This window comes from Cherax quadricarinatus, chromosome 6 (genome assembly GCF_038502225.1).
Source record: "Cherax quadricarinatus isolate ZL_2023a chromosome 6, ASM3850222v1, whole genome shotgun sequence".
Taxonomy (NCBI): Eukaryota; Metazoa; Arthropoda; class Malacostraca; order Decapoda; family Parastacidae; genus Cherax; species Cherax quadricarinatus.
The window spans coordinates 6,734,696-6,750,580 of record NC_091297.1 but is presented as its reverse complement, the minus strand read 5'-3'; the positions used below and the strand labels follow the sequence as shown (position 1 = coordinate 6,750,580).

At 37.9% G+C, this 15,885-nt stretch overlaps 1 protein-coding gene across 2 annotated transcripts in view; it reads right to left on the bottom strand.

Moving 5' to 3' along the window:
* Positions 1-140: 140 nt before the first annotated feature.
* LOC128692658 (zinc finger protein ZFP2) overlaps positions 141-15,885 on the bottom strand; it is a 39,005-nt gene continuing 23,260 nt past the window's right edge. The window contains exons 2-4 of one of the 2 annotated variants that reach the window (XM_070080004.1): positions 6,011-6,456; positions 2,244-3,869; positions 141-487 (exon numbers count right to left, since the gene is read on the bottom strand). In XM_070080004.1, the coding sequence (XP_069936105.1) occupies positions 482-487; positions 2,244-3,869; positions 6,011-6,456 (2,078 nt within the window). In that variant the 3' untranslated portion in view covers positions 141-481. Of the gene's footprint in view, positions 488-1,128; positions 3,870-6,010; positions 6,457-15,885 lie in introns of those variants that run through there. The other variant, XM_053781921.2, reaches the window with a different exon arrangement.

The window sequence follows — 15,885 nt, the reverse complement described above, 5'->3', positions numbered from 1 at the left end:
AAAATATAATATATATATATATATATATATATATATATATATATATATATATATATATATATATATATATATTATATATATATATATATATATATATATATATATTATATATATATATATATATATAGTTGACCCTTGAACAATACAGATTTGAACTGTGCGGATCCACCTATACGCTTATTTTTTCAATAAATATATATTGGAAATTTTTTTTTGAGATTTGTGGCAATTTGAAAAAACTTACAGATGAACCATCTAGCCTAGAAATATAGAAGAAAAAAAATTGTTATGTCATGAATGCATAAAATATATACATGTACATGAATGTATGAAATATACACAGATCTATTATAAAAAGTTAAAATTTATCAAAATTTATGCACACAAACACTTACAGATCATAAATGATGCCATTCACAGCCAAGAGAAATGTAAACAAAGATGCAATACTGCTGCTGCTTCATTGTCAATGCATAAATTGTTATATCTGAAAATAAATATGAATTTCTTTTTCACATTACTTTTTCATTTTTGTTAGTAATATGTATAACGTCTATAGTGTTTTCTATCATATAAGACAATATTGATGTAAGTACTGACAGATGAATCAACTTGTAAATAAATGATGTAAATTTACGGAAACAACAGATACAGTACAGTGCTGTAAATGTATTTTCTCTTCCTTATGATTTTCTTAATAACATTTTATTTTCTCTAGGTTACTTTATTGCAAGAATACAGTATATAATACATATAACATATAAAATGTGTGTTAATGGACTATGTTATCGGTAAGGCTTCCAGTCTACAGCAAGCTATTAGTTAAGTTTTTGGGGAGTCGAAAGCTATACGTAGATTTTAGACAGCAGAAAAGGGAAGGGGGGGGATGTCAGTGCCCCTAACCCCGTCTTGTTCAAGAGTCAACTCGTGTGTGTTTTATATATATGTATATATATATATATATGTGTGTATGTCTGTATGTATGTATATGTATATATGTATATATGTGTATATGTATATATATATACATATATATATATATATATATATATATATATATACACACACACACACACACACACACTGTATATATAATTTTCATTGATACTACAAGTTGTCAAGCTGGGTAAAAAAAAAAAAAAAAAAGCAGCTACTACAAAAGCCCTTCTAAAATAAAGTTTAAACAAAAGCCTACCTCAATTATAATTCCAGGAAAATGTATTACACTTGAGGTGTACCATAAACTAGTCTCTTAACACTACACATACCAGTAGAAACCAGCACATTAACCCTATCATATTATCATCTGTTTGACACTTCTGTATAATGATCACTATGTCAATTCTGTCATAAACCATTTACATACACAGTAATTCTGAGTAAGAAAATATTACAAAATATATGTCTTGCTATATCCATCCCCTTGAGAGCTGATAAACACTAAGTGAACATACCAACAGTGCTATCATGGATGAATAAAAACCCATTACAGATTATCTTACTCCATACGAAAATGTAGATTAAGAAGGAAAATAATTGCATGACAAAATTAAAATCACTGTAGCCAGGGCTGCTAATTGTAACACTAAATATCAGTGATACAGTGTGTCTGATAAAATTCTGGTATTAATTATTAAAATATCCAGTTCATCAAGTTCTTGCAAGCCATGATTATTATTCCATAACAAGGAATGTATTAATACTTTTACTTTGGGTGGAATGTAAATTGAGAAATTTGTTTATAAATAAAATAGATATTTACTTTCTTGTTTACTTGTCACTAGTAAGGTAACTCAAGTATTTTGCATGATTAATATCAAATCTTACATCATAATCTTGATACAAAACCTTAATAGAAATTTTTTGGTAGCCCTATTTTGTCTATATACCGAAGCATCATTTTGTTTTTGTTTTACTATAGAAATATAAATCTAACTAAATTTGAATTCACACAATAAAAAATAAATAAAGCACATGTACACATAAAACAAGAGCATCTATTCCTGGTCCTTGTCCCACATTAACAATAATGTTATCTAATGCCATCTTAAACTCTGAAAATAAAAATACTGAACCTATACAATACAGTATATGATAAACTACACTAACAATATAACAGAATACATTTAAATATTACTCATAAACTTTACACACAATTAACACTTACTCCAGCCACCCAACCATCCCCGTAGCACATCTTCCCTAACCACTGTGGACTGTGTGCTATTTATGGGAATTTGTACCTGTATTTGTGCAGGAATTATTTGACCTTCCAATTGCTCTACTGTTGCACATGGAGAACTTGTAACAGTGGACACAGCTACTGCAGATGTAACTGCGGTTGTAGAAGCATCAGGAGGGAGGACTGTGGAGGGTGGCGCTGTTATTATGGCATTGGCAGTAGGGACGGTGCTAATGATTTGACTAGTTTGGTCTAATAGATTTGGGGGGTCACAAAAACACCAAGTTTGCCACTGGTTGTAACTTCCTTCTATAAAGGTCAAAACATGAGCATGATGATTTTGGCAGTTATTAGCAGGTTTAGCAGGCTTTGGAGCCTGCCCAGGGCCTTGAGCAAGCATCAACTGTGGCATCTGAGTTATGGTTTGGGCAGCTCCTGTTATGACCTCCTCAGTGTTGATAGGTTGCTGAATGACTACATGTTGCAGGGTAATACTTTGTTGCTGTATTTCTTGCTGCCCTTCTTGTTGATGCTGTATCTGCTGATGTGGCTGAGTGATAACCACAGGATTTTGATAGTTAATGGTATATGTGATTTGTTCTGGAGGTCTCTTTTTTATCTGAACTGGTTGCTGTAGTTTTATGAATTTGTCCAGTGCTCCCTCTTCCTTAATTTCTGAATCAGCAAGTGGGCTTCCAACTAACCTTCTCACATCATCATGCATAGAAATAATGTGTCTTTTAAGATTTCGTTTCTCACAGAAAGTTGCATTACAAATCTCACAGGCATATGGTTTAATTCCAGTTTCTTTAAAAGACCCTGGCTTGTTTTCTGGCTTTTTTCTAAGAGGCCTCTCACCTGTATGTATCATCTTGTGACGAGTAAGAGAACTAAATTGCTGAAAGGAAGCTGGGCAGGACTCACAGCGGAATGGTTTTGGTGGTGCATGAATTCGTTTGTGGACTTTGAGATCACCAGGAGAAGAAAATCCAACCTGACAGACATCACATCTAAATGGAGTGTTGCCATTATGAGTCATTTGGTGCCACTTGAGATTATTTTTGCGACTGAATGCTGCATCACACTGATCACACTTGAAAGGCTTTATCCCTGTATGACTGATCTTGTGCCTTTTTAAATCAATTGCCTGGCCAAAAGAGGCTGGGCATAAGTCACATTGGTATGGTTTCTCACCTGTGTGAGTATATAAATGTCTTTGCATATTGCTCTTCACTACAAAGGTCATATCACAGAATGCACACTTATATGGTTTTTCACCAGTGTGGGACCGGCGGTGTCTTTTCAAACTACTATTTTGTGTAAACGAAGCATCGCACTGATCACACTGATACGGTTTAACCTGAGTATGGGTTCTAACATGAGTCTTCAAGTGTGAAATTTGCTTAAAATTACTGTTGCAAATATCACATGTGTAAGGTTTTTCACCAGTGTGTGTTCTCTTGTGAATATTAAGATGACCACTTTGTACAAATGCAGCACCACATTCCTGACACACATAAGGTTTCTCACCTTTGTGAACTCTCATGTGTATTCGATAACTAGCATAATGAGTAAATTTGCTTGTGCACATTTTACAAGACAAACTAGCTCGGTGGTGTTTCTTTCTATGTGACATAAGACGTTTCAGCATATCAAACACTTCTTCACAAAGATCACACTCATATTTCTGAAAAAAAAAATATATATATATATATATATGTATATATAAGTAATAATATAACAGAACAGTCCATTTGTCCTACAATACTACATTATCTTAAAATGTGATTCAATTATATTGTATTATCTAGATGTCCCTTGCTTTATGTGATAGATGCATCCCTAGCATAAAGCAAACCCAATATAATATGTAAATCAGTGTTTACCAAAAATATGAGCTAACCACACATGCACCATATGGTTACATAAAAAAAATAAATACGATTTAATTATCAAGCAAAAAAGAAAAGGAATCCTAAAATTCAATCATAATTCTGTTTGCTATAAATTTGGGAAAACCCACTTTTTTTTTTTTTTGTTTAATTTTACCAGCAAAGGTACGAGCATATAGTAAACCCATCAAAGGTATACCTGGTGAGGGTTTTTGGGGTCAAAGCCCATGTGGCCCAGTCTGAGACCAGGCCTCATGGTGGATCAGGGTCTGATCAACCAGGCTGTTACAGCTGGCCACACAAACTGACATTCGAACCATAGTCCAGCTGGTGAGGTACTATATACCTGTCTAGTGCCTTCTTGAAGACAGCCAGGGGCCTATTGGTAATCCCCCTTATGTATGCTGGGAGGCAGTTGAACAGTCCTGAGCCCCTGACACTTACTGAGTTGTCTCTCAGTGTATTCGTGGCTACCCTGCTTTTCATTGGAGGAATGTTCCATCTACTGCCAAGTCTTTTGCTTTCATAGGGAGCGATTTTCCTGTGCAAGTTTGGTACTAATACCTCTAGGATTTTGCAAGTGTATGTTATCATGCATCTTTCTCGCCTACAGACCGGGCCACGGGGGCAATGACCCCCGGAACTCTCTCTAGGTAAACTCCAGGTAAACATTCCAGGGAATACATATCAAGGGACTTCAACCGTTCCCAGTAATTTAGGCGCTTTATCGTACTTATGTGTACCGTGAAAGTTCTCTGTATACTCTCCAGGTCAGCAATTTTGCCTGCCTTGAAGGGGGCAGTTAGTGTACAGAAGTATTCCAGCCTAGAGAGAAAAGCGATTTGAAGAGAATCATCATAGGCTTGGCGTCTCTGGTTTTGAAGGTTCTCATTATCCATCCTATCATTTTTCTAGCAGATGCAGTAGATACACTGTTGAGGTTTTTGAAGTTGAGACCTTCTTACATTATCATTCCCAGGTTTTTCACATTACTTTTTTGCTCTATTGTATGGTTAGAATTTGTTGTATACCCTGACACAAGTTTTCCATATCTGAGTAATTAAAATTTCTCTTCATTGAAATTCATATTGTTTTGAGTGACCCATTTGAAGATTTGGCTGATGTCTGCTTGAAGGGTAAAGAGCTGTTGTATTAATAGATTTAGAAAAAGCACATGATAGGATGGATAGAGGAAGCCATTTGGCAGATGTTGCAAATGTGTGGAATAGGAGGTAGGTTACTATGCTAAGCAAGGCTTAGGTTACAGACGTAGGAGGAAGGGGCACTATTTCCCAGGAAAATATCTAATGACATCCATATTAATCTTCCCTCTTTTTTCTTTTCTCTGCCTCCTGTGTATAACTTCTCTTGCCCCTGCTCTGGGATGATGGAGATCTCTTCATAAAAATTCCATTAATTCTGTGTATGTGGAAGTCTATCCTGAGAGATGACTATGCTGGAAGAAAACCGTTGAAGCTCTCATAGTTGATGAACCCTTGCAGGAATGCTAGACGATATCCTCATCTTCCACTGAAGTCTTTTGGCTCAGGCTAACAGATTTTAATACCTTGTATGAGCCCTCTCATATTCCATCCTGCATAATGGAATATGACAAGAGAGACATAGCTAGCTGTTGTTGCCACTGTTTATTTACTGTTATAGAATAGGGTAGCAGCACATTGCTGACAAATCAAAGTTCGTTAAAAAAAAAAATTATTATTTAATTCTACTTGGAAAAATAGATGTTTTCAAATGTAAAAAAAGAAAATTTTATTTCTAGGTGTGCCAGTGTTCAGAGTTAATGCTATTACTTCTAGCTTAACACTTCTTCCTTGGTCAACATAACTGTGTATTTCACATAAATTCTGGATACCATTTGTGGGATAAATAATAAAAAAAAAAAAAGATACAAAGTTTGAACACTGAATACACAAACCTCTGTTTGATCCTCTGTGTGCACCCTTGAATGAGCTCGTAACTGACTGAGCCGGGAGAATGTCTCTGGGCAGTCAACACAAGTATAAATTCTGGTGAGACGCTGAATTTTCTCATACTTTTTTCTTGGTCTTTTGCTCTTTTTTCTTCTCAGTCCCCTTCTATTGTTTGAACCCTCACCTATGTTTTCATCATTACTATCTTTATCGCTTTCTTCAATATCCTTCTTTATGTCGGCCAGATCGTCATCATTTTCCAGTTCATTGATTGCTAAGCATTCTTGAATAAAATTCTCCTCTGCAACATTCTCAATCTTCATGGTGATCTCACCTGCAGACACAAGACCAGTCATACCATTTTCTCTGTGACAGTTTTGTATGTTGACTATAGAATAACAGCTGCTTGGAGAGGAGGGGCAATTTTCCATTTTTTGTGTGACTGACTGACCTGAAACAAAATTTTAAAAATATTTATGCTCAAATTTAAGTCTAATATTAAATATCTGATGTTTCTTGTGTATGCATAGCACAGTAAGAGAATTAATCGAATAAGACTGACTGAAAATAGATGGCAGAATTCTGTAATTCTTAAGTATAATGATAAATCTGCATTTCTATACACAAGGTTATGGTTAGAATAAGAGTTTTATGGTTGTACACAGTACTTAATTACCACATACTCGCTCTTGCCTAAAAAAAATACACTGCTAATCTGAGTAAAAAGTTCTTCTCCACTTTCCATGGAGAAGAATTATACTCTAATTATAATAAGTAATAATTATAATCACATTATAATCAAATTAATTATAATCACAAAGCAAGTAAAAGTATTCAAGCTATTTTTCATATTCTGCAATTCATACCCAAAATTTGTTCCATGTCATCAAATTTAAACAAGAGGAAATATCCCCACCATTTATGCTGAGAGATGGTGGGTTCTCAAGTCAGGCAAACACCCTATGGGCTGTCAAGTTTGAACAAAATAATTAACCGCTTTTTCTAGATGTATTAATTATTAAGGGGAACCATGATTTTAAATTCCAAATACAGTGGTACCTCGGGATATGAATTTTTTTCATTCCAGAAGGCTGTTTGAATGCCGATACCGAATGAATTTGTTCCCATAAGGAAAATACACTTACAAAAGCACTTACATAAATGCACTTACATAAATGTTCGAGTTTTGAGCTGTTCGTATCCTGAGGTACCACTGTATGCAGAAAACCAACAAATAATTGTTCTTATGTGAACTATTATTCTTCACATCTTGATAAAGTTAAACTTTCTGTATTCTCATCAATGTTTTTAAGAGCTTTGCATATCTGTAGCCCAGAGTTCATAGACGAGGAAATCTTGATTTATGAAATAGCTAATAATCTAAAATACCCAAAACACTGTATTGATAAATCCTTTAAAATTGCTAGAAATATGTTTTACAATACAAAATAGGACAAACAATCTTATTCAACCAAGAATATGTTGGTTCTCCCTTAACATGAAAACTTTCTTGATATACCTTCTCTACTTAAGAAATTAAAAATCAAAATAGTTTTTAAAAAATCTTTGATAGTGAAAAAAAAAAAATTGATTAAAAATTCCCCCCAAAATGCTGACGACTGTATTTACAAGATTCCTTGTAAAAAAATGTGATAAAGTTTACTATGGTCAAACTGGGAAAAGCCTTGAACTAAGATTGCAACATAAATACAGACTCTCCTCACTTAATGATGGAGCTCTGTTCCGGAAACCACGTCGTTAAATGAATTCGTCGCTAAGTGAGGAGCATAATATAATGGTAGTGAGTTTGTGTCAACCATCTTTGACACCATTGTTAACGAGGAGCTGATCAAAATATCGACTTGGATGACAGCCAATAAACTTATGCTTAACACTGACAAAACCTACTATATTATGTTTGGTAGCAGAGCAGGAGATGCACAAATTAACATTAAGATCGACAACACTCTAATTACCAGACATAATGAGGGCAAATTCCTAGGCCTATACCTTGACAACAACCTGAATTTCAGCACCCATATCCAACACATAACCAAAAAAGTATCCAAAACAGTTGGGATCCTCTCCAAGATACGATACTACGTGCCGCAAAATGCCCTTCTCACACTATACCACTCACTTGTTTATCCATACCTCACCTATGCTATTTGTGCTTGGGGATCAACTGCAGCAACACACCTAAAGCCAATAATAACCCAACAAAAAGCTGCAGTAAGAATAATCACTAAATCCCATCCCTGGCAACACACACCCCCACTCTTCATAGATCTAAACTTACTCCCTGTTCAGTACATCCACACTTACTACTGTGCAATCTACATCTACAGGACCTTAAACTCCAATATCAACCTTGACCTAAAACGCTTTCTTGATAGTTGTGACAGAACCCACAGGCATAACACCAGACACAAACATCTCTACGACATTCCCCATGTCCGACTAAACCTTTACAAAAATTCAATGTATGTCAAAGGCCCTAAAATCTGGAACACCCTACCTGAGAACTCTAGAACTGCAGACACATTCATCACCTTCAAAACTACCATTAGAAAACATCTTATCTCCCTGATAAACCCCATCAACTAACTACACGAATACCACCTGGTGGTTCACACTTACACTCACTCACCCAATTGACCATAAACAGAAATATTAATCTCAATCTTAAAATAATGAATCCTATGATACTCCAATACTGAAACTATGTACTGTGCCAAAACAAAAGCATTCACATTGCTAAACTCACAAACTAGTATTTAGTCACTTAGCCATAATACCAACTTACCTCATAATTTGTAATATTTTAAAATAAAGAATTAAACTAAGTCTGCCCGAAATGCCTAGCCATGCTAGGCGTTCTAGTGGTACACTCTGTAATCATTATTTAACTACATGTAAACCACACAACCAAATTCTGTAAATTCAACATTGTAATCTTTATAAAGAATAAACTTTGAATTTGAATTTGAATTGTTTTAATGTCACCTTTTCACCATTTATAACATTTCTGGTACATTTTTAAATATTTATACAGTAGTATACTGTATATTGAAATAAACAGAATAGAGGAAATCAGCTCTAATATACATTATTTAGGTATGAAAATACTGGTCAGAGAGCCTGCCGTAAGTACGAAATGTCGGTAAACAAGTACAGTGGACCCTCAACCAATGGCATTAATCTGTCCCAGAGAGCTTGCCGTTAGTCGAATTTGCCATTGGTCGAATTAATTTTCCCCATAAGAAATAATGGAAATAAAATTAATCCGTTCCTGACACCCCAAAGTCTGAAAAAAATAAAAAAAAATTTTTACATGAAATATACATTTCCTGACATGAAAACGAATGGGACATGCAAAATAACCAATAATTAAATACCACTTACCTTTATTGTGGAGATGTTGATGAGTGATGTGCCAGCAGCAGGGGAGGACAGGATTGTCTATTGCTTGGAAGGAGAATCCCCTTCCACAAAGACCTCCCTTCTTGGTTTTTTAATGCCACTAGGACCAGCTTCAGAGTCACTGGACCCCTGTCGCACAAAATAACTGTCCCGAGAGCTCTGTTTCTCACGTGCCCTTAGGATTTCCCTAAAATGGGACACAAGAGTGTCATTGTACATGTTGCCAATGCGGCTTGCAACTTCTGTGACAGGATAAAATTCATCGATAAATGCTTGCACCTTTGTAAACACATTTCCCTAATCCTTGACAAAGTCATCTTCCTCCGTCTTTCTTCATCCTGCTCTGAAGAACATTCCTGAGATGCGATCTGTTGCTGTTGCACCTGAAACTCTTGCAGGTCTGCAGTGGTTAGTTCTTCCTTGTCGTTCTGCACCAACTCTTCCACATCCTCGTCACAAACCTCCAACCCCAAGGACTTCCCCAATGACACAAGAGCTTCCACTACTGGCATAGCCTCCTGAGGGTTAGCCCCAAACCCTTCAAAACCCCTCTGTTCCACACATTCTGACCACAGTTTCCTCCAAGCAGAGTTCAAGGTCCTCTTAGTCACTCCCTCCCAAGCCTTACCTATAAGGTTTACACAATTGAGGATATTGAAGTAATCTTTCCAAAGCTCTCTTAGGGTCAACTGAGTGTCTGAGGTCACTTCAAAGTACTTTTGAAACACTGCTTTTGTGTAGAGTTTTTTGAAGTCTGAAATGACCTGCTGGTCCACGGGCTGGAGGAGAGGAGTTGTATTAGGAGGCAAAAACTTCACCTTAACGAAACCAAACTCCCCTGCAATTTCCTCTTGCAAGTCGTGAGGATGAGCAGGAGCATTGTCCATTACCAGGAGGCACCTGAGTGACAATTTCTTTTCCTGGAGGTAATTTTTCACAGTGGGGTCAAACACACCATAAAACCAGTCCAAGAAAAATTCCCTAGTGACCCATGCCTTACTGTTTGATCTCCACAGCACACACAAATTACCCTTGATGATATAGTTTTTCTTGAAAACACTGGGAGTATCAGAGTGATACACTAATAAAGGCTTCACTTTGCAATCACCACTAGCATTACTACACAACATTAATGTCAGCCTGTCTTTCGTAGGCTTATGTCCTGGGAGTGCCTTTTCCTCCTGAGTAATGTAGGTCCTGTTTGGCATTTTCTTCCAAAACAGGCCTGTTTCATCACAAGTAAACACTTGTTTAGGTTTTAAGTTTTTAGTCTCTATGTATTCCTTAAAGTCCTTCACATATTTTTCAGCCGCATTTTTGTCTGAACTGGCTGCCTCACCATGCCTTACCACACTATGTATGCCACTTCGAATCTTAAATCTCTCAAACCAGTCTTTGCTGACCTTAAATTCATCAGCAGCAGCACTATTTTGAGGCATTTTCTTAATGAGGTCATTATGCAACTTCCTTGCCTTTTCACAAATTATAGACTGAGAAACACTATCACCTGATAATTGTTTTTCATTTATCCATACCAATAACAGTCTCTCTACCTCTTCAATTATTTGCAGTCTCCATTTTGAAAACATACTTGAACCTTTCACAACAACAGCTTCCTTGATTGCCTGTCTGTTCACCAAGATAGTACTGATGGTTGAATGTGATTTGTTGTATTGCCTTTCCAATTCAGCCATATGGACTCCACTCTCATATTTTTCAATGATCTCCTCCTTCATTTCCATCGTAATTCTCACCCTTTTTAACACAGGCTTGGCACTAGAAGCTTTCTTGGGGCCCATGGTGGCTTATTTAGTAGTTGCAAGCACTAAAATCAGTGGAATAATCCAAAATATATGGGAGGCACACGTGGAAACCAACCGCAACAGCTTGTAAACAATGGCACACTGAGTCGTGGAGTGGCTGGGCCGCACGCTCAGGCCGTGCTCCAGGCACATGGACATGTTCCAGACGAACGTCGTTGGTAGTTTTTCGCCGTTGGTCAAGACTTTTTTTTACGGCAAAAAGTGCCATTAGACGAAATTGCAGTTACTTAATGCTGCCGTTAGTTGAGGGTCCACTGTACTTCACTAAGTGAGGAGAGGTTGTATAGCATTAGAGTTGGACAAGAATATACGTAATGCTCTGTTTATTCATGCGAGAGGTTTTAACCATCAAATTGATTTTCAAAAGGTCAAGAAAGCTGTATCAAGTAGATCCATGGTTGAGAGAGATATAATAGGATTATATGAATTAGATTCATTTATAATTACAGTAGACCGTCATATAGCACCAGTTTATTTGGCACGATTTGGGCCTAGCACGATTGAAGAATTGCGACACAATTTTATGTAACACGTCATAAGATGAATTTAACACGGTTCAGTTTGTGGGGAGGAAAAAAAAAACTTCCTTTTTCCTCAAGCGGCTCCCTTGTTGTGGATCAGCGGGGAAGACCTCCCGCTGTTCCCAACCACCCTACCATCCCAGTATTCGTACTTCATACGTGTCCAATCCAACTTCTATGCTACAAGCTTGTGATTGTGAATTGTTTTGACCTTTTAACTGCTATATCTTGTATCTGCCAAGCAATCATGACACCCAGTAGGCTTACCAGTGTTGCTCAAAGTGGCAAGAAAAAGTGTAAGCATTTAAGTCTTAGAATTAACGAAGGAAACAAAGATATTACACAAGATATCCTGTGGCCATCATGAAGTGTTATTTTGTACACATAAAAAAAGAGGTAAACAAGTTTGTGTGACTGGCTGACTTACTGCATGACTGAGTGACTTACTGAACGACTTGATCGACTTACTGAATGACTTGACTGACTTACTGAATGACTTGACTGACTTACTGAACGACTTGACTGACTTACTGAATGACTTGACTGACTTACTGAATGACTTGACTGACTTACTGAATAACCTGACTGACTTATTGAATAACCTGACTGACTTACTGAATGACTTGACTGACTTACTGAATGACTTGACTAGACTTACTGAATGACTTGACTGACTTACTGAATGACTTGACTGACTTACCAAATGACTTGACTGACTTACCAAATGATTTGACTGACTTACCAAATGATTTGACTGACTTACCAAATGATTTGACTGACTTACCAAATGATTTGACTGACTTACCAAATGATTTGACTGACTTACCAAATGATTTGACTGACTTACTGAATGACTTGACCAATTTACTGAACGACTTGATTGACTTACTGAACAACTTGATTGACTTACTGAACGACTTGATTGACTTACTGAACAACTTGATTGACTGAATGACAAAGTTAGACACTCCAGTACAACCATCAACTTCAGTACCAGAACCTCTACCATCCATCTCAGCCCAGTACGACCACAGCATAACTCTGCACTCTCTTCACAATCATCCACAAAACCAGTACCCATAATTGACGGTAAGAAATACTATTACATGTATTTCTGTTGCATTTGTAGTCTTAAGCAGTAAAAACAACATAATACATCACAACAATGAACTACAATTACATATTCATATTTATTTTTATAAGATGTGGAGGCCTAAAAAAAAGTTGTTTGGCATTTTTGGGACTCTCAGGAACATAAACCTATTTTTTCCCAAAAGTTCTTTAGTTCATCTAACATGGTTTTACCTAACACGGTGTTTTCAGGAGCGTAACTACAGTCTTAACCCCTTGACTGTCACAACCCCAAATCCTGAGGTGTCTCCTGGTGTCGCAAAATTCCCCCTCCCCCCCAAAAAATATTCTTATGAAATGATAGAGAATCTTTTCCTGATTGTAATGACACCAAAAGAACAAAATTTGATGGAAAACTGATGGAATTACGCTCTCGCAAAGTTAGCGACCTCAGTCATATTTACGAATCGGCGATTTCGCCCACTTTGAGCCCTATTTTCGGCTAATTCCATTGTTCCAGTCGACCAAACTCATAGCTATTTCTTCAGAACTCCATTTTTTCTATTCCTGGCTCTAAAAGAACATTTTCTTTGTTCATCAGTCACATCTCCAGGCCCCTCTGATATTACTCTTGCTTTCTATTTTGAATTTTTATTCAAGCAAAAAATAGAAGATTTACTGTTATGCAGATTACTGCAATATTGTAATAATTGTATAAATAATGTCAACCCATTCATGACTGCATATTAGAATGGCTACTTGGACATTTATTGGAAAATGACATTTGTTTACTTTTGAACATCGGCAAAAATCAAATATTTCCCCAACTTTAAGGTTTATTTCAAGGTTCTTTTCATAGTACAGTGGACCCCCGGTATTCGATGGCATCGATATTCAATAAATCCGGTATTCAATGCATTATATCGCAAAAATTTTGCCTCGGTATCCGATTGAAAACCCGGTATTTGATACGATTCGTACGAGACGTGTCCACATGTGGCCTGAACTGCCCCGTGTGCACCAGTGTTTACAAGCCAGCCAGTGTGCGTGCATCTAAGGATACATTCGGTACATTCCATATCATCCATATTATCACTGTTTTTGGTGCTTCTTTCTGCAAAATAAGTCACCATGGGCCCCAAGAAAGCTTCTAGTGCCATCCCTTCGAGAAAAAAGGCGCTAATGACTATTGAAATGAAGAAAGAGCTAATTGCAAAGTACGAAAGTGGAGTGCGTGTGTCGGAGCTGGTCAGGTTGTATAATAAACCCAATCAACCATCTCTACTATAGTGACTAGAAAAACGGCAATCAAGGAAGCTGTTCTTGCAAAAGGTGCAACTGTGATTACAAAACAGCGACCGCAAGTGTTAGAAAATGTAGAGAGACTGTTACTGGTGTGGATAAATGAAAAACAGACAGCAGGAGATAGCATCTCTCAAGCGATCATTAGTGAAAAGGCTAGGCAGTTGCATGACGATTTGGTAAAGAAATTGCCTGCAACTAGTGCTGATGTGAGTAAATTTAAGGCCAGCAAAGGTTGGTTTGAAAGATTTAAGAATCGTAGTGGCATACATAGTGTGATTAGGCATGGTGAGGCTGCCAGTTATGTTGTGCGACAGAAGTCCAGTGACTCTCAAGCTGGTGTTAGTCGACTGGTGTGGGTTGAATCCTGGGAGACAAGATTAAGGACCCCAATGGAAATAAGTTAGACAGTCTTCGATGACACTGACTTTTTTGGGTTATCCTGGGTGGCAAATCCTCTGGGGTTAATTGTTTCTTGGTATTCTCAATAAGCCACACCAACAACGGTGCTACAGCAGCAGCAGCAGCAGCTGACAGTGCTACAGCAGCAGCAGACGATGCTACAGCAGCAGCAGACAGTACTACAGCAGCAGCAGCAGCAGCTGACGGGGGTACAGCAGCAGCAGCAGCTGACAGTGCTACAGCAGCAGCAGACGATGCTACAGCAGCAGCAGACGGTACTACAGCAGCAGTAGCAGCTGACGGTGGTACAGCAGCAGCAGCAGCTGACAGTGCTACAGCAGCAGCAGACGATGCTACAGCAGCAGCAGACGATGCTACAGCAGCAGCAGACGGTACTACAGCAGCAGCAGACGGTACTACAGCAGCTGCAGCAGCAGCTGATGGTGGTACAACAGCAGCAGCAGCTGACAGTGCTACAGCAGCAGCAGACGATGCTACAGCAGCAGCAGACGGTACTACAGCAGCAGCAGCAGCTGACGGTGGTACAGCAGCAGCAGCAGCTGACGGTGCTACAGCAGCAGCAGCAGCTGACGGTGCTACAGCAGCAGCAGCAGCTGACGGTGGTACAGCAGCAGCAGCAGCTGTACCACCAATAGTAGCAATGGTTGATTGGGGTTTATTATACAACCTGGCCAGCTCGGAGACACGCACTCCACTTTCATACTTATCAATGATCTTTTTCTTCATCTCTATAGTAATTCTCACCCTTATTGCTGTAGGGTTGGCACTAGAAGCTTTCTTGGGACCCATGGTCACTTATTTTGCAGATAAAATCACCAGAAACACTGTAATAATACGAAATGTTCCGATTGTATGCTTGGATGTTACCGCGGAGGCTGGCTGGTAAACAATGCCACCAGCGGAACATGTGAGGCTGGCTAAGGGCGCACATTAGACGCGTCTCGGACGAACAGCGTTGAGCGGGTTTTTTAGCGGTATGCGAGGCAAAATCTTGGCGATAAAATGTAGCGGTATGCGGATTTAACGTTATGCAAGGCCAACGGTATGCAGGGGTCCACTGTATATACAGTGGACCCCCGCATAACGATTTTAATCCGTGCAAGAGGGGTAATTGTTATGCGAAATAATCGGTATGTGAATGAATTTTCCCCATAAGAAATAATGGAAATAAAATTAATCCGTGCAAGACACCCAAAAGTATGAAAAAAAAAATTTTTTACCACATGAAATATACATTTTCCCACACACAAAGAGAAGGATACATGCACAATAGTAGAGTAGTACATGCACAGTATATATTGTGCATGTACTAGTCTA